This window comes from Loxodonta africana, chromosome 5 (genome assembly GCF_030014295.1).
Source record: "Loxodonta africana isolate mLoxAfr1 chromosome 5, mLoxAfr1.hap2, whole genome shotgun sequence".
NCBI lineage: Eukaryota > Metazoa > Chordata > Mammalia > Proboscidea > Elephantidae > Loxodonta > Loxodonta africana.
Window position 1 is genome coordinate 28,481,333 of NC_087346.1, and position 20,450 is coordinate 28,501,782.

Sequence of the window (20,450 nt, forward strand, 5' to 3'; positions counted from 1 at the left end):
TACTAAATGACTCAAGAAGCATCAAAAGAAGATGGAAGAGTCACTATAACAAAAAGAATTGGTAGGCATTCAAACATTTCAGGAAATGACATATGGTCAGGAACCAATGGTACTGAAGAAAGAAGTCCAAGCTACACTGAAGGAATTTGCAAAAAACAAGGCTCCAGGAACTGACAGAATACCAAGTGAGATGTTTCAACAGGCAGATGTAGCACTGAAAGTACTCACTCGTCTAGGCCAAGAAATTTGGAAGACAGCTACCTGGCCAACCGACTGGAAAAAAAAAAAAAAAAGACTGGAAGTGAACTATATTTATGCCTATTCCCAAGGAAGGTAATACCACCGAATATGCAAATTATTGAACAATATCACAGGCAAGTAGTATTTTGCTGAAGATCATTCAAATGAGGCTGCAACAGTATATTGACAGGGTACTGCCAGAAATTCAAGCAGGATTCAGAAGAGGAGGTTGAACCAGGGATATCATTGCTGATGTCAGATGGATACTGGCTGAAAGTAGAAAATACCAGAAAGATGTCTACCTGTATTTTATTTACTATGCAAAGGCATTCGACTGTGTGGATCATAACAAATTGTGGATAATGTTGGGAAGAATGGGAATTCCAGAGCACTTAATTGTGCTCATGAGAAACCTGTACATAGGTCAAGAGGCAGTGGTTGGACCCAGGGGATACTGTGTGGTTTAAAGACAGTAAAGGTGTGCATCAGGGTTGTATCCTTTCACAATACATATTCAATCTGTATGCTGAGTAAAGAATCTGAGAAGCTGGACTAATCTAAGAAGAATGTGGCATCAGGATTAGAGGAAGACTCATTAACAATCTGCATTATGCAGATGACACAACCTTGCTTGCTGAAAATGAAGAGGACTTGAACCACTTACCGAAGAAGATCAAAGACTACAGCCTTCAGTATGGATTACACCTCAATATAAAGAAAACAAAAATCCTCACAACTAGACCAATAAGCAGCATGATGATAAATGCAGAAAAGATTGAAGTTGTCAAGGATTTCATTTTACTTGGATCCACAATCAACACCCATGGAAGCAGCAGTCAAGAAAAATCAAAAGACACATTGCATTGGGCAAATTTACTTCAAAAGACCTCTTTACAGTGTTGAAAAGCAAAGATGTCACCTTGAAGACTAAGGTCTGTTTGTCCCAAGCCATGGTGTTTTCAGTTTTTTTTTTTCTATGCATGTGAAAGCTGGACGATGAATAAAGAAGACTGAAGAAGAATTGATGCCTTTGAATCGTGGTATTGGAGAAGAATACCGAACACACCATGAACTGCCAAAAGAACGAACAAATCTGTCGTGAAAGAAGTAGAGCCAGAATGCTCCTTAGGAGCAAGGATGGAGAGACTATATCTCAAATACTTTGGACATGTTGTCAGGAGGGGTCAGTCCCTGGAGAAGGACATCATGCTTGGTAAAGTAGAGCGTCATCGAAAAAGAGGAAGACCCTCAACAAGATGGGTTGACACAGTGGCTGCAACAGTGGGCCTAAGCATAATAATGATTGTGAGGATGGTACAGGACCAGGCAGTGTTTTGTTCTGTTGTATATAAGGTCACTTTGAGTTGGAACCAACTCCATGGCACCTAATAACAACAACAACATATATATGTGTGTATATGTATATATACATACATATACACGTATATATATATGATTTGCATGTCATTGAGTTGATTCCAACTCATATAGCAACTCCACGTGACAGAGTAGAGCTGCCCCAAAGGGTTTTCTAGGGTGTAATCTTTATGGGAACAGGTCTCCAAGTCTTCCTCCTGCAGAGCCGCTGGGTGAGTTTGAACCACCAACATTTCAGTTAGGAGCCAAGTATTTAACCACTGTGCCACCAGGGCTCCTTATAGATACATAATTGGTTGCCATTGAGACAGCTCTGACTCATGGTGACCCCATGTACAACAGAATAAAACAATGCCAGTTCCGCACCATCTACATGATCACCAGCATGCTGGAGTCCATTTTTACCTAGGGGGTTCGTTTTCCAGCAACTGTAATGGACAATATTCTGTTGTGATCCATAGAGTTTTCACTGGCTAATTTTTGGAAGAGGGTTGCCAGGCCTTTTGAGTAACTCTAAAAATAAGTCTGTAGAATTAATTTCCATACAGAAAGGACATCAAGTTTAGATGAATTTTTAAAAATACAAACTAATAAAAGTACATAGTTTTGTTTTATAAAATGCAGTCTTAAACAATGAGGAAAGTAGAGATCAAATGACTTATAAACATTATGGGCACCATAATTTGAGCAGAGCTTTTCTCTTCCTCTTGAACACTATGTATAAAGTTGACAGCCCAACCGGACAACTGTTGCAACTGTGGGTCCTAGGAGGTTTTTGATGGCCCAGTACAGCAGGGAAAAGCGTGATCAGTAGAAAGCAGAGGTATACACTTCACCCCCACTGCCGGAGACCTCCTGCTAATAAACATTTCTGACCCTGAATCACTGTACCATTCATTTAGCAATCTTCGCTTTTTTCTGGATTCTTTTCTTATGTTCTTGAACTCTTGATTAGATATTATATTCTCATGTTATTGTATTTTTTTTCTTCTTCTAAGGACCTGATAAGGTCATAATTTTGAATCTCTCACTATCCCTAGGTAGGTCTTCATATTTGATTTTTTTCTTTTGTGTAAAGAGCAATGTTCAGTATTCTTTTAACATTGTTTTTACACTTGAATCGTGAAAAGTAAATACTACTTTTATGTCATCAGTTTCAAAGCTCTTAACTTTTCCAAATACAGAGAATACCCAAATTGTACATGAGCTTTTTCCGAAAGGTAATTTCTAAATTGGTCTTTGGAACTCTGTAGAAATAATGTGATATGTATTTCTTACATTTCCAAATCAAACTACAAAATGACTAGTCAGTCCATCATGCATGTGAACTGCAGTGATCCCCTAAAAACATAAAACGTCCACATATAACATAGTTGCCATGGGAAAGTACAGATATGAAGATGTATGTGTACCCACCCTCCCAAGGCTGTCATTCTCCCTGCTGTGATGAGGGCAAGGAGACTCTTCCCTTCACTCTTCTAGGCTTCAGGTTATAGTTCTGGGCCTAGAATCTACTAGAATAGGCTATAAGAATAGAGGGAGTTGAGTTCTTGGGTCCCCACATCAATGAGGCTGCTTGTTGGAACTGGAGGTAACAGAGGTGTTGAGAATATGGGGGTCTCCTAGGAACTTTCAGGGATTGTGGTGGAAGTGACTGCAAGACATCATTTGTTTTTGCTCTTCTCCTTCCTTGTGGTTTGTTGCTGCTGAGGGAAGGGGAAGACAGAGAAGAAATCAGCTGTGGGACTCTTACAGGTGTTAAGAGTTGTCTCCCCCCTTCCTTTGGCTTTGATACCTGTGATAGAGAGTGATAAGAATCTGAGGAGGGAGCTGTGGTTAGGTGGGGGCCTAAAAGAGGTAGAAGGAGAGTATTTCTCCCTGCAACTCTCCTCTTCTCCAACACACATTGTGATTGGTTGTGAGAATTGGAAATCCTAAATATCTGCATGTTGGTAGCAACCAAAACCAAACCAAACCCAGTGCTGTCGAGTCAATTCCAACTCATAGCGACCGTATGGGGCAGAGTAGAACTGCCCCATAGAGTTTCCAAGGAGCACCTGGCAGATTCAAACTGCCGACCCTTTGGTTAGCAGCCGTAGCACTTAACCACTACGCCACCAGGGTTGGTAGCAGCAAGAAGGAATGAAAGAAGAGAGAGAATGAAAATATTAGTGGGGGTGGGAGTGAGAGGAAGTAATGCATAATAAACCAAACCAATAAACGGAAACCCGTTATCTTCTAGTTGATTCCTACTCATGGTGACCCCATGTGTTTCATAGGGTTTTCTTGTCTGGTTTTGCTTCTCTAGAGAACGAAGCCTAAGATACCAGACTACTATTAGTGAAAAAGCAAACTAGAGAGTAAAGGCATCTTGAATAAAAATTTGAATAAAGATTTGACGAGTGCATTTGTAGATTCCTAATATCATTTATTTTGCCCAAATTCTCTCTGAAGTCAAATCAAATATTTTATTAATATCAGCGGAAAAAAACCACAATAATATCATTCACGAAAGTTAATTAAAATGTATTATTTGAAGCTGGGTGTAGGGAATTAGTCCAGTTCCTGATGGAAAGCCAGGCTTTAACAATAAATATTTAAATTTTGTTCACATTTTCTTCATGGTACATTACATTGTGGGACAGTATTCCTCTGCCACATGGAAACATTATGGAGTTAGAAAGTAAAATATCACCTTCTGGGGCACAGTGGTTAAGAGCCTGGCTGCAGTTCCAACCCACCAGCCCCTCCTTGGAAACCCTGTGTGGGCAGTTCTACCCTGTCCTGCAAGGTCAAGCAATCAGTCAGAATTGACTGGACAGCAAAGGCTTTGGATTTGATTTTTTTTCTTTGTTTAACTTTAGTAGCATAATCAGGAACAAGTAAAAGCAGAAATCCTAAAACATCCAGCTCCAGTGATTTTTTTTTTTTTAATTCTAAACCAACTTTTTTTGGGGGGTGGTGGTGAGGGGCTAAGGGATGGGTTGAAAGGGCCCTTTTAATCTAAGGTCAAGCGAACAGTGCAACTACAAAATTGGGGCCAGGCAGGGTCCACTTTGGAGAGGCGGAGAAGTAGGCTTAACTCAAGTCCCTTGCCTTGCAAGAACGGGTAGGTGTTAGGCAATGGGCTTTTTGAATAGGATGGAGGCTGGACGGATGAGGATGAAGATTTCTCCGGTTAGAGAGGAAACTTGGTATTAAGAGGGCCTCGCTGAAACCCAATAATAATCACACAACTGGTGTTGTCCAGGGCAGGAAAGTGGGAAGCAGAAAGGCTCAAGCTCCTTTCCCTGGGTTGGCTCAGGAACTTATTTTCAGTAAATATTTATTGGGGTCTTTTTCAATAAGAGTCAGGCACGGTGCAAAGCACCAGGATATAAAGCCGAGTGAAATGTGGTCTTGCCTTTGAGGGGGTCACAGTTCAGCAAAATGGCTTTAACATTTCTCGTGGCCTTTGATAACTTTATCCTGGGAATTATCAGGGGAATTTGTACCTAAATTCATCCAGACTTTTCTTCTAGGGATTTCAAAACAGATAACGAGATACGGGAAGGGGGTGGAGGAGAGAGAGTTTCAAGGATTGGTGCCAGACTTGGGAGCTGCCAGACGCGAGGCTGTGGTGGTGTTGCCTGCTGGCAAGAGACAGTCAAGACCGTCCCCCGCATTGGCAGCCTCAGGCTTGGCTCTGGCGCAGCGCGGCCGCCACCGTTCTAGCAGCTGGCCAGGCCGGGCGACTGGCAGCCGGGAGCCGGGCACCGGCAGAGCGCAGGTCCTGCCCCAGCCAAGGCTGCGCGCCTTGCGCCCACAGCCAGGGGGCAGAGTTCCTGGCTCTTGCAGGAGCGGGCTACCTAAGGCTCAGGCCCTACTACTCCCCGACCGGTGCATGCCTTCTCTTTCCCAGTCCTTCCCACCAGCTGGGTCTCAGACGAGATTCAGATTGCACCGCTCGCGACCGTCCTCGGCTACCCAGACACACCGCGCCCCCTGGGGCAGGGACCGAGGCGCGGCAGTGGACCTGCGACGGGTGGCTGGGAGGCGGTCCGCGCGCGGGGGGCGGGAGGGGGTTAGAGAGGGGGATTCGAAGGACGCTGCGGCCCCGCCCCCCGCCCCCTCCTCTCCTCCCCTTCAGAAACCGAAGAGCTTGGGTGCATGGACCAAACCTGAGTGGGCTGGCACCATGACGCTCACCCGGTTCGTGGTGGCTCTGATTTTAGGGGTGATCTCCGAAGTGGTCAGATTTGATCCGATCCTCAGTTACTCTCTCCGCCACCGCCACCGCCATTTAGCCCCTTTGGGTTCCGGGTATCCTTATTACCTTCCCACTCATCCGCAGCAGCAGAGGACACCTCCACCGCCTCCTTTCCCCAGCGTCCCGCACCCGCCGCGCGCGCTCCATGCCCAGAGCCTGCACGCGGTCCATGCGGCGCGCACGCCCCGGCCGTACCCGGGGGGCTGCCCAGCCGGCGAGTCGTGGGTCAACGTGACGGACTTCGGCGCCGCATGTCTACGCTGGGCAGAGGTGCCACCCTTCCTGGAACGGTCGCCCCCGGCGGGTTGGGCTCAGCTGAGAGGGCAGCGCCACAACTTTTGTCGGAGCCCCGACGGCGCGGGCCGACCTTGGTGCTTCTATGGGAACGCCCACGGCCAAGTGGACTGGGGCTACTGCGACTGCAGACACGGTGAATGGCTTGGGGTAGCGGCGGTAACTTGGAACTGGCGCGAAGCCAGCCTGGCTGGAGGCGGGCATAGGTTGTCTCTTGAAGAGAGAGTGTGTGGGGTAGCGAGTTTGCATTGCGGGCTGTGGTGGTGGGCTACCACAGAGTTCACGGGCACGATAGTTAGGGTTACCAATGTATGCTATGTATGTGCTGGTCGTCAGGGGTGACAGTTTCTATGTAAGGTGCTGCGCGGGCTCCTGGCTTCTGGCAAGTCTGTGTTTGTGTAAGGGTGTGTGTGTGTGTGTGTGTGTGTGTTGGGTGGATGTGAGTTCTCCAGATATGCTTGCCTTGAGGGTGTTACCATATTTACATAAAAGAGGCAAAGAAAAGAAGCTAAAGTTGCTAATTACTTGTTTTGGAAAGGGAAATAATAAATGTAATATGACAACCAATACCCTCCTCCCCTCCCCATAAATCTTCATTTGCAAAAAATGCGGTAAGCTTTTTGCCTATTTAATCCCATCATGGATCTGTTTGAAAAAGTATGGCGAAATTTGCGTTTTTCTAGTTTTGTAACGTTAAATCTTTTTAAGAGGTCCTGGGCCAAAATACGCTTGTCAAAATGATGTTCACATTCTGGGGCACAATATGGTAAACATCATCAGGGAGTAAAAGAAAGAAAAAGGGAAAATGGGTGGAATGGTAGTGTAGAAACCACTTGGTATAGTTAAATGCAGTTTTTCAGATTTCCATCATTCAGCTTTATATGTTATTTGTGGGAACTTGGGATTAGTTAGTAATATGAAGAGATAAAATTGGTAAGACACTTAAGTTTTGTGGCAATAAAAACATCACATTATAATAAATTGAATGTAAATGAAAAATTTGCCTTTTAACAGTGCCTCATTCTGAATTGTTGGGGTTTTGTTTAATATTAGGGTTTTTTTTTTTACCTTCTTTTATTTATAAACAACTGGGGAAGAAAACCTTATGTCCTTTGAAGTTTGAATTCCCCTTGAAACATTTTTTTGGCAGCTTTCCATCGGAGCAGGTCAGTCAGCGGCTCCATGAATTGGGACCCTGAAACTTGCACTTTGTATCTTTTTGGAGGTTAGCTTTTCTGATGTCATTTTTTCCTACAGAAGTATTATTTATCTGTGCCTTCAATTGCATTAGTGCTTTGAGTTAAAGGAAAGTGATAGGAAGGTTAAGATCAATTATCCTTCGTCCTAGAGAATGAAGTCATCACTATACTCGTGTTTCAGGGACAGAATGCAAATGTGGTATAAAATACTCGAGGTGGTATCGAGCAAAGAGCCCTAGCATTGTCTTATTATTTACTGTAAAAAATTATTTGTAGTAAAATCTCAGATTTGGCAACCATTGACAATTTTTTTTCTTTTCCTATTTTTCTTAGTTTTATAAATGGTTAAGTGTGCAGAATTATTAAGGAATAAATGTGGGGAAGTACACACAAGTTCCCTTTATATATATAAAATATATACACACAAAAAATGAATAGGATTCAAAGTTAAAAAAAAACTACAGTAATCTATTGCTCTCTGATACATAACTCTTTCAGCTTTATAGTCCAAATGAGGAAAGTAGCTTGTCCTTGAGTTTCTCAGCCCACCTCCTTTAGTTGAATATATTTAAATACTTAAATCTAATAGCCACTCAGACGCTTCACAATGCTTTATGTTCATAGCTAACTCTCACTAGACAGAACCCCAAAGATTGTGCAATAGTTGTGTGTACTTCCTGGAGTAAAGTGACTGAACACAACGGAAACAAAAGAAACCACCCAAATGGGAAATAAATGCCTTCCCACCACACACAAAAAAGGAAAGTAATTGGCTATATAATAGTTGAATTACTTTCAGAGACCGAGTCCTGGTATGTAAAGCTTTCCACTCTGCCATTTTACTCCTCAGGTGCTGGCTAGACGCAGCCCACACCTTGGAAGACTGGCATGTTCTGAATCTTACAACTTTCCTGGCCCTATATTTCAGTTAGGTGTGTGAACTAGAAGTATCCTTGAAAAGTGAAAAGAATATTGAATTGTGTTATTGTGTTTTAGAAAACACTGGTGTCAGTTTTGGCTGTCAGTAGCTATGCAATGTTGGGTAAGACTCTTCGATATTTGTTTTCCTCATCTGGAAGAAAGTGGTTTTTGAATGGATTAATTGTAAAGACCTTCCTAGCTCTGAGCATGTGTACAGAATGACCTGGTCTGATAATAACAGAATTTATTAAGGATTCATTCTGTACTGGATGATGGATCAAGCACTTTATGTTCCTTTTCTCATTTAATTCTTGTAGCAACCTTATGAGATAACGTCTTATAGATGAAGCTACCAGAGGGCATCCTGGTATGTAGAAGAAAATGGGGTTAATTATGCACATTTTCACCTCGCAGCTTATTTTGCTCTAGTTCTTTACTTGTGTACCCAGGTGGAAATACCTGTGCTGTATAGTGATCCTCTTTTTGTAGATAAAGGGTAGCCTAAAAGAAATAGAGAAGGAAATTATGTTTGGCCCAATGCACAGGACTTCCAGTGTCTTATGACTTGAAAATCTCAATGGCCTTTTTTTTTTTCTTTTATGAAAAGTAACAAGGGCAAAAGAAAAGAAGAATTTATAGTAATGAGATCTCTCCTTTAAAAAATGAACTGGTAGCTGGAGTCAGGTATCCAGTTGCATGGAGAGAAATGAGGAAGTTAGTACCTCCATGGTGGAGAGTTAGTTGAGCCCAGTTGACGGGGAGGGGGCTGGGGAGGAGACAGAGGCAGTCCCACATCCTGGTCTCTCAGGTGAACCAGGACAGGGTGTACGGGTTCAGTTGGCGGGGAGGGTCTATGGAGGTGCCAGTGGCTTAAATACCTGGGAGTGGGAAACGTGATGCCTGGGCCCTAGTTGTATAAAACTTGCAAATTAGTGACGAAGAATCATCCAGTGGGTCGCCTCATATCAGCCCAGCAGAAAAGTCCACAAAGTAGACATCAGAATCACCTCAAAACTTGTTAAAATGCAGATTCTTGAGCTCTTAACAAAATTTGATCCCTCATCTCCTCCGCCTCCCACTCCCCAACAATACCTTGCAATGATTTAGACTCTTGAATGGGAGGGTTGGTCTCTGGTTGGTATGTCAGATGGGCGACTTGCTTGACGCTGTGCTAGCAGCTCCTCTTTGTTATATCAAGTAGACCTCAATCATAGGTGGCTGAAAATTGATGGTAAAATGGGAAGAATAAATGATAATGCTGAGATTTTACCAGAGAGAATGATTCATAGATCTCAGTTTTTGTCATGTCACATTAACCTATGCATATGCACCAACCCAACCCCAAATCTCTTGATTCAAATAGAGAAAGCAGACCTATGGGACAAGTGTTATTGTTTACGGGATATACTCTGTGAAGTCCATCTGTTGTTGGAAGTGAATGTTAATTAAAAAGTTGGCTGAAAGCTGTCCCCACTCTTTTTTTTTAAAGCCACATCTAGAGTCCATGTAGCAGGTGCTGAAAAACATTTATCAGCAATACCGGATTTGATATATTCACTGGCTGGATACTGAATATTTAGCTCAATCTGCTTTTCAGGCTAAGGCAGATTGTAAAATACTTTTGATTTGGGGCATATCTGACTCTTAACTAGATTGAAGATTCTTCAGAGGGAAGATGAGGTATCTAACTACTTTACCTTTTCTGCACTATTACCCATGAGTATGTATACATATGGTCACTCTTTTCTTGTGCACTAAGGTAACCTTCACCCACGTGTCTGTCAGTTTGTCGTACTGTGAGGGCTTGCGTGTTGCTGTGATGCTGGAAGCTATGCCACCAGTATTCAGATACCAGCAGGGTCACCCATGGAGGACAGGTTTCAGCTGAGCTTCCAGACTAAGACAGGCTAGGAAGAAGGACCCGCAGTCTACTTCTGAAAAGCATTAGCGTTAGTGTTGAAAAGCAAAGATGTCACGTTGAAGACTAAGGTGCGCCTGACCCAAGCCATGGTATTTTCAATCGCATCATATACGATTCTTTTTTTTATTATTATTATGCAGGGGCTACAGTGATAATTGTAAAGACTATATATAAAAACAGGGAAATTCTTATGATAAAGGGGGAAGATGGATACAAAATGACTATGCAAAAATACAGATGCCTATGGAAATTTTGGAGAAGAAAGCAAATGCTGGCTATGTGTTTGGGTATGGTTGTGGATCAGTTAGGATGATTTTGATGATGAAGAATAGAAAATATGACCGAAAATGTCTGAAACAATAAGGAGATTTATTATTCATATCACAAGAAGTCCATGTGCTGGGCAGGCTCTCGCATGGTATAACAGGGCTACAGCTCTGTTTCTTTGTTATCCTCTTGGCTCCTTCATCCTCTAAGTATGACTTTTATCCTTAGACCTGTGGCAGGATGGAAGTCCCTGGGTGGCACAAATGTTCAGTGCTTGTCTACTACCCTAAAGGTGGGAACCCCACAGTGACACCACAGAGGAAATGCCTGGCAATCTGCTCTTGTAAGGATTGCAGCCAGGAAAACCCTATGAAGCAATTCTACTCTATATTCAAGGCCCATGAAAGCAGCAGTCAAGAAATCAAACGACACATTGCATTGGGCAAATCTGCTGCAAAAGATCTCTTTAAAGTGTTAACAATCAAAGATGTCACTTTAAGGACTAAGGTGCAACTTATCCAAGCCAGGGTGTTTTCAATTGCCTCATATGTATGTGAGAGCTGGACAATGAATAAGGAAGACCAAAGAAGAATTGATAACTTTGAATTATGGTGTTGGCAAAGAATATTGAATGTACCAGGGGCTGCCAGAAGAACAAACAAGTCTGTCTTGGAAGAAGTACAGCCAGAATACTCATTAGAAGCAAGGATGGCGAGACTTTGTCTCACATATTTTGGACATGTTGTCAGGAGGGACCGGTCCTGGGAGAAGGACATCATGCTTGGTAAAGTAGAGGGTCATCTAAAAAGAGGAAGACCCTCAATAAGAGGGATTGACACAATGGCTGCAACAATGGGCTCAAGCATAACGAGGATTGTGAGGATGGCGCAGGACTGGGAAGTGTTTCTTTCTGTTGTACATAGGGTCACTATGAGCTGGAACCCACTTGACGGCACCTAACAGCAACAGCATCTTAGCTTTTTCAGGGTAGCCCCCTCACTCCTCGTTTTTTCTACAAATCGGCATGACGATATCAATAAAAAATTTACAGTATACAATATACAGAACATTAAAGTAATGAGATTATTTTCCCGTTATAGGCCACACATGAAAAGTCAGCATCAACACTTTTTATTAGGACCACCAGAGGGAACACAAAGTGTGAAAAATGTTGATTCTAGGCATAAGACACGGATAGGTTTCATTCATTCATCAGACGTTTCCTGAGCTCACACTAGAGGAAGCATTTACAAAGATGAACAGGAAATCGCTGTGTCCTCTGAGGACACCTGGCCTGATTGAGGTGCCGGAAGAATGATAAGCATTTTCATTCTCTTCCCTGTGATACATGCTGTGGAAGACAGATAAGAGGATTCCTATCAGCTGTAGCTTAATTTCATTATTCAGTGCTGTGCAATGAAATGGTAATCCCCATACCATTTGCTTATATGTAACTAGGTCAGGGACTCACAATTTGTGAAAAATTTCTTTTAAACAGACGTGCATATATTGTTAGTGTAGGTAGAGGCTGCTTCAGTTGCATAATACTATATAATGTTTTAAACCAAGAAGTAATTTATGAGATTTATAAATTTCTAATAGCACAATGTGAATTGGTAGAAATGGTTATTCCGAGGGTGTTCTCTCATTTTGAACTAGACTGTTTCAGTTTTCTCAGTGATAAGGTAGCTACATGAATAATAAATGAAAAATTAATATGAATTATAGATGTGAACTAATGGAGGCATATAGAGTTCATTTAGACCTTAGTTCAAGGGGATGCTGTATGTTAAAAGATGAATTGATTTCACTTCTACCTGGGATGATTTGAATAAAATTTACTATTTGTCAGTGCTGAACAGGTTGAAGTTAGGGGTGAATGTAATCATAAATAAAAATGGTATACCTTTGTACTGTCAGATAGGGTGTAGAAAGAAAATGACATCAGAATTAACCTAGCACCCACTACTGTACTTGAAAATTTTAACTAACAGGTCCCTAAACCAGTTGTTTTCAGATACTGTGATTTCTTAAAAAATGTATTTCATAATTAAGATAGGAAATGGCCATTTAATATATTTTCCCATAATGTTGCATCTAGTATAAGACAGCATTTTGTTTATCTGTCAGGTATGTGTACTAAATTGCCCAACATGTAATGGCCTCTTTTTTATTCCTTTTAAATACTTCATAAACTGAAACTTCTATATAACTCACAGCTTTAGGTATACTTTTTGTCAAGGATTCGAACAATGGTTTAATGTCGCCAGCATGCATCCTTCCTATTAGATCAGAAAAACAGAAATAACTAATTATTAACTGTTTTGTACATCTGTGAAGTTCAAGAATAGATGAGAATGGATTTGTGTGAGAACATGATTTTTTTTTACTCATTTATCAAATAAACTGCCATTTTTAAAGGATTTTAAAAAATATTAATAATTCTATTCAGAAAACACTACTGAAATGGATCTATGTTTTTCTGTTTTATCTTTCTCCTCAAATGAGTGAATGCTATTCTATAAGTACCATATAAGGAGTTAACTTAATGTTGTCGTCAGTTGCCATCCTGTCAGCTCTGACTCACGGCGACCTTATGTATAACAGAATGGCCAACAGAGCGAAACGTTGACCTGTCCTGTGCCATCTTTATGATCACTGGTATGTGTGAGTCCATTGTAATGGCTGTTTTTGCTGACCCTCTACCAAACATGATGTCTTTTTCTAGAGATTGGTTTTTCCTGATGACATGCCCAAAGTGAGCCAAAGCCTTGCCATTCTTGTTTCTAATACGCGGTCTGGTCGTATTCTTCCAAAACTGATTTGTTCTTTCCTTTGGCAGCTTACAGTATATTCAGTATTCTTCACCACAGTTCAAATGCATCAATTCTTTTGTCCTCCTTTTTCAGTGTCCAGTTTTCGCATGCTTATGAGGTGATCAAAAAAAATCATGACTTGGGTCAGGTGCACCTTAGTCATCAAAGTGACATCTTTAACACTTTAAAGGGGTCTTTTGCAGCAGATTTACCCAGTGGAATATGTTCTTTGATCTCTTAACTGCTGCTTCCTTGGACATTGATTATTGATCCTAGTAGAATGAAATCATTGACAACTTCAATTTTTTCCTCATTTGTCATGATGTTTATCAGTTCAGTTGTGAGGATTCTCATTTTCTTCATGTTCAGGAGTAGTCCATACTGAAGGCTGTAGTCTTTGATCTTCCTCAGTAAGTGCTTCAAGTTTTCTAGGCACTTTACTTTGTTTGCTGTATGTTGACATGAACTGGGTTTATAAAACAAAGGTCACCCGCTCATTTGGTTATTTTCCTACTATTTCTTTAAGACCTCTTAAACTATAGGGCAACCATGAGTAGGAATCGAATCTGTGGCAGTGGGTTTGGTTTTTGGTTAAAGTGTGGAGTATGAGAAGGGAGATCTCTAGATGTCCAAGGAGGTTAATACCATAGCAGCCTCAAAGCTGAAATAAGACTTGGGAAGGGAAGTTTAATCCAGTCACCTGTTCTTCTTAGGCTTACCTTGTGCTGATTGAAACTAATACAACGCTTAAAGTGAATCCTTCTTGAGAGTCCCTCAGTTTTGGGAATTCCTGTTTTCTCGCAGAGTTGTAATAAAGCAAATTTCTGTAACATCAATCTTGTTCATTCCCTTTCCTTTATAAAACGTAGAAGAAAAATGATAGTAAACTAAAAGTAAGTTAAAATTTTTGTCAGGGAATTAAGATAGTAGGATTCTGAGCATTGTAGCACACTGGCACCTTTTATCTTTAGGTGAGATATTGGAGACTTAGTGGCAGAGTCTTGCCTCTCATGTGGGAGACCTGGATTCAAGTGGTTTGTCAGTGGCGGATTGCCTCTTCCTATGATGCTGAACAAGTCTCAGCAGAGGTTCCAGATTAAGGCAGACTAAGAAGAAAAGCCTAGTGATCTGCTTTTGAAAAGCAGCCAGTGAAGACCCTGTGCATCATACTAGTCTGATCTGCAACCCGTCACGGAATGGTGCAGGACCAGGTAGCATTTCATTCCTTTGTGCATGGGGTGCTGATGAGTTGGGGGCAACTCAACAGCAGCTAGCAACAAAAACATTTAGGTAGTTGCAGTACTGGCAGACATTTGCTTTTTTTTTTTTTTTTGCAGCAATTAATTTTATGCACTCTTGGGGTCCCTCTCCCTGACATTCCATCATGCATAGCCTTAAAACTCTGCCACCCAGTCATTTCTGACTCATGGTGACCCCATGTGTGCATAGTAGATGTAGTCCATAGTGTTTTCAAGGCTGTAAATTTTTGGCAGTAGATCTCCAGATCTCTCTTCTGAGGTGCTTCTGAATGGATTCCAGTGTCCAACCTTTGGTTAGTAGTCAGCGCTTAGTCCTTTGCACCACCCAGGACTCCCTGCATAGCTTGCACAAAAATCCACTGCCGTCTATTCGATTCTGACTCACAGCGCCTCTGTAGGACAGAGCGGAGCTGCCCCATAAGGTTTGCAAGGCTGTAAATCTTTCTCCTGTGGAGTGGCTGGGGGGTTCAAACCAACCGAGCACTTTAAGCACAGCACCACCAGAGCTCCTTTCAGCAGAGCCTTAGAGTCACAGGGAGTCCTGGTGGCATAGTGGTTAAGAGCTACGGCAGCTAACCAAAAGGTCAGCAATTCAAATTCATCAGCCGCTCCTTGGAGACTCTGTGAGGTAGCTCTACTCTGTTCTATAGGGTTGCTATGAGTCAGAATCGACTCCATAGCAAAGAATTTTTTGGTTTTTTAGAGTTGCAAATTCTCTTCCGTTACTGTTTTGGTGTGTAAATTTGTAATGCCTAAAAATATATATATATATATATATATATATATATATAGTTGACCTAAACCCTCTGTCTGAGACTTCAAACTTTAAATTGGTTATTATTAGAGTTGTCAGGATATTTTTTAACAAGAATATTTAGACTAGGACAGTTTCCATCAAATTGGAACTTGAGTGACTTTTTGACGGTACAACTCCAGCGCCATTGGACGAGAAGGGGGTGGTCCAGAGACATTAGCTGAGTCCACGTGGAGCATCTCAGAGTGCTTGGCTGGAGTAGGAGAGTGTGAGAAGAGGAGGAGGGAGTAGTTCTTGATAATACAAGATGCTGACAATTGAGTGATATTTACCAGGCAAAGAATTTGGTCTAGAATTTGTCTGAATAACATTATTGTTACTAATATAGCAGTAGAAATTAGTTTACTGGGCTTTGACCCTTGTGGATTTTTTTTTTTTACTGTTTCATTTTATTTCTTTTTCACTGAGCTAAGGATATTTCCCCCTTTCCACCTAGTAATTGTGCTCCTGTAAGTTTGTGCAAATGCATAACCCTTCTGCAGATTTGTACGGGTTTGGGACACATCAGCCTCAACTGTAGGATCAGCCCGAAAAGTAGGATGTTCTAGGGAAAATCATCACAGAGCTATAGTAAAGCAAAAAGAAAGGTTTTATTCAGTGTCTGTTTAAAGAGGCAAAAGTGGGAAATGGACAAGCATGCTGCCAGAGCCATGTCTGTGAAAGAATACTACAGAATCATCAGTATATATTAATGTTACAAGTGGGTAAAATTATTGAAAGCTTCATCCTCTCACAGATTGGCTAAAAACTGCCAAATCACAGTGATTCTACATTTTGAATCACCTTTCTTAACCATTAGTTCAGCTTTAGAAACGATAGTCAGCAGGGTCTTCACCGGTTCAACAAATGTTAAAACAAAACCTGTCGCCGTGGAGTTGATTCCGACTCATAGCGACCCAACAAATCTTACTATTCACTAAATGCTAAAAGAAAAAGATAAGAGTGGAAAGTAATGGGTCTTTTGTGCTCTGTTTATGATTTGTTTATGGTTCCCTAAAAGATATTTTCCAAGGTTGCTGATCTTAGCTGATCCTAGATATTGTCTTTATACCTCAAGGCCCAGTTGATGTGTCTTCGTGAGTCCTTGTGAGTCCAGCTCCAGCTAGGGCACATTCTTTATGCTCAAGGACAGGGCATAATGACTCCAGTATTATCTCCTAAATCAAGGATAACCAGAAAGCCACTCCTCTGCTGTCCTGCAGTGTACAGAAACTCTTCAGGCTGTCTTATGCTTCTATTCCCATAAAATGTCTGCTAGATCAGTTGCAATATTTCAAATATAGTGACGGAAGCCAATATGGTGTAATGCATAAAGTAATACCTGAAGTTTTGAAAGTTGTTTGTTGAATGATTGGATCTTTGCTTAGGTTTGGAGATGAGGGGCGTGGGGGAGTAGAAAGGACAGGAATCTAGGAGATAGTTATTGCTGAAATTGCTCAGTTGCCTTTGTTTAGGTCCATAAAAAAAAAAAATATATAGCTTCTTAAAATCAAAAACAAACAAAACTTCTGCCTATCTTAAATGCATAGTGGTATAAATGGTGTGTTTAGACTTTTAATACCTAAGAAGCATATTATTATGCTGATACTAAGAAAAAAGATCTTTCAAATAATTACTGGAAGATTTGTGAACCTCATAGAATGATACGCCGTTAATAAACACATGGACACCCTGGTGGTGTAGTGGTTAAGAGCTACAAGCTGCTAACCAAAAGGTTGGCAGTTCAAATCCACCAGGCTCTCCTTGGAAACTCTATGTGGCAGTTCTACTCTGTCCTATAGGGTTGCTAGGGGTCAGAATCGACCTGACAGCAACGGGTTTTTTGTTTTTTAATAAACAGAAACCCTGAGACCAAGGCGAGTACTTTAGGAGTTTTAATGGTTCTCAGGAAATGATAAACTCTGCTGGGGCACTGCTTGGAAAGTGTAGTGTGCTAGGGATGATGGGGCTGGGAGTGGAGTTTAAGAAAGAATTAACTGGTCATTGACATGCAAATTGCATTTCAGAATTGCAAATATTTGTATTCATTGGTAAAGGAAATTGAATGAGCAGTCTGAATTTCTAGCCATACAGCAAAAAAAAAAAAAAATTTATAGCAGATAGGGCTAAATGAATTCAGGCCATCACAGCACGTTCAGAGAGTCTGAGAAATGATGGTGGCGCTGATAGTTGACCTGGAAACTATTTCCAGCTCTATCCATGCCATTGTACGGATGTTATGGTAATAATTGATTTTATGCAGGGTTTTCTCCTTCTTATCTTTAAGTGCCTTAATCATTTAAATGATACACACGCATTCATTTCTTCTTGATAGTTTTGTGATGATTTAGGCAATATTTTATTGTGAATATATGCACATTAGATTATTTACGATGTGTAAGGATTGGTTAAGGAGAGTTTCATAACAACAATTGTAAGAATGGCTCTGGACTGGGCAGTATTTCGTTCTGTTGTGCATGGTGCCAACTCGACGGCACCTACCAACAACAACAACAAGGAGAGTTTCCATTTCCTTTCATTATGATTTTTTTCCAACCCCTTTAAAAGTATATATTGTGGTTAAATATGTATAACCATTTTTAAGTGTACAATTCAGTGACATTAATTACATTCACCATGTTGTGTAGCCATTTCCAAATGTTTTTCCTCACCCTACACAGAAACTCAGCACCACTTCAGCAATTATTTTCTCCTGGACCCTGTCGTTGTTAGGTGCTGTGGAGTCAGTTGTGACTCATAGGGACCCCATGCACAGCAGAATGAAACACTGCCTGGTCCTGCACCATCCTCAAAATTGTTGCTATGTTTGAGCCCATTGTTGCAGCCACTGTGTCAATCCATCTCATTGAGGGTCTTCCTCTTTTCTGCTGATCCTCTACTTTTACCAAGTATGATGTCCTTCTCCAGGGAGTGGTCCCTCCTGACAACATGTCCAAAGTACAGGAGAAGAAGTCTAGTCATCCTCGTTTCTAAGGAGCATTCTAGCTGTACTTCTTCCAAGACATATTTGTTAATTCTTCTAGGAGTCGGTATGTATTCAGTATTCTTCGCCAACACCAAAATTCAAAGGCATCAATTCTTCTTTGGTCTTCCTTATTTATTGTCCAGCTTTTGCATGCATATGAGGCGATTGGAAATACTGTGGCTTGGCTCAGGCGCACCTTAGTCCTCAAGGTGACATCTTTGTTTTTTAATACTTTAAAAAGGTCTTTTGCAGCAGATTTGCCTAGTGCAGTCTGTCATTTGATTTCCTGACTGCTGATTCCATGGCCGTTGATGTGGATCCACGTGAAATGAAATCCTTGACAACTTCCATATTTTCTCCATTAATCCTGATGTTGCTTATCGGTCCAGTGTGAGGATTTTTGTTTTCTTTATGTTAAGGTGTAATCCATACTGAAGACTGTGGCTTTTGATCTTCATCAGTTATACTAAACCACTCTATCTAGTAGCAATTTTCATAAGACTAACATTAGGCAGGAGCCCTGGTGGCAAAGTGGTTAAGAGCTCAGGCTGCTAACCAAAAGGCTGGCAGTTCGAACCCACCAGCCGTTCCTTGGAAACCCTGTGGGGCAGTCTGTCCTACAGGGTCGCTATTCTGACTAGGAGTCTGAATCGTCTCGACGGCACGCAACAACAACAACATTCGGTAGGGTTTGCAAAGCTAATTCATACCTTTTTGAAGTCATGGACATAGTCTTTAGAAATGTCTTGACTACTGCTTGAGGTTAAAAGGGAAAAAAGCACTTTATTCTTCAGTAGTGGATGAGCAGATCAAATAGAAGGAAGCTGTAACATAGCAAATTACAGTTATTTTTTAAGTAGATTATTGAATTTTGGTGCTGTGTTTCTTATCTCTTGTCTCGTGTGAAGTTAGAAGGTAATACATTGATGAGGAATTAATATGTGATGTAATCTAATATTTGGAATTCAACATTAGGCATTCGTCATACCCTTTCATTTTTCCCCTTTTAAGATTACGATTGGACTGTCTACTTCAATTAAAAAAAGAAAGCATAACTACATTAAGGAGCCCTCGTGGTGCAGCAGTTCAGTTCTTGTCTGCTAACTGGAAGGTTATCGGTTAAAATCCACCAGCTGCTTCTTGGGAGAAAGGTGTGGCAGTCTGCTTCCATAAAGACTACGGCCATTGGAAATCCTATGGGGCAGTTCTACTCTGTCCTATAGTGTCGCTATGAGTCAGAATCCACTTAACGGCAGCAGGTTTTTTTTTTTTTAATAACTACATTACATTTTATAATTTGCATCGACATCAGGATGTTTATTACAAAAAAGCTTGTTAAATCCCAATTTAAAGGCAGAAGCATGTGCTGTGAACGTTAAATCCCAATTTAAAGGCAGAAGCATGTGCTGTGAACAGTGGGACTGAATTATTCTGGCTCCACCTGAGTGTGAAAATCATGTTTACTGAGAACTGTCCCAGTGTGTTCAAATGGTTATTTGCTATTAAGGGATTTGGGGATTCTTTTTTCACTTTAGGGTCAGTACGACTTCGAGGTGGCAAGAATGAGTTTGAAGGCACAGTGGAAGTATTTGCAAATGGTGCTTGGGGCACGGTCTGTAGCAGCCACTGGGATGATTCTGACGCATCGGTCATTTGTCACCAGCTGCAGCTTGGGTGAGTTTCCCCATCCCTGACCAAAGCAGTCTGCTCACATCTGAGAATAATGATAGACATCCATCATTGCAATGGAAAAGGTTACGCCTTCCTTCCTCACTCTCTTTCCTCATTCTCACTCTCTGCAAAAGAGCTATAAAGAAAGGGCCCAAGCAGGAAGAATGAGTTCTCTAACACACAACTGTACCTCAGGTATTACTACCCCCACAGAACTAAGACACAAGCAAATGCTAAGTGGACAAAAGTTAAAAGTATCTTTTGGTCTTTGGCTTTAACAAAAAAATAGCTGTTTAGGTCTAGGAAGCAAGTAATTTGAGTCTAAGCATTGTAATTTTTCAGTAGCCTGTGCAGCCTAAGTTGTTGTCATGGGCTTTATTATTACTGTTAGTGTAAAACGTAGATGACACAACATTCACCAATTCGACTTCTTTAATGTGTACAGTTCGGTGACACC

General features: G+C 41.3%; 1 protein-coding gene across 1 annotated transcript in view; it reads left to right on the forward strand.

Annotated features, from left to right (window-relative positions):
- Positions 1-5,763: 5,763 nt before the first annotated feature.
- The window catches only part of PRSS12 (serine protease 12), a 101,910-nt gene continuing 87,223 nt past the window's right edge, over positions 5,764-20,450 (forward strand). The window contains exons 1-2 of the mRNA XM_010590518.3: positions 5,764-6,296; positions 19,858-19,996. Of these exons, the coding sequence (XP_010588820.2) occupies positions 5,795-6,296; positions 19,858-19,996 (641 nt within the window). The 5' untranslated portion in view covers positions 5,764-5,794. The remainder of the gene's footprint in view (positions 6,297-19,857; positions 19,997-20,450) is intronic.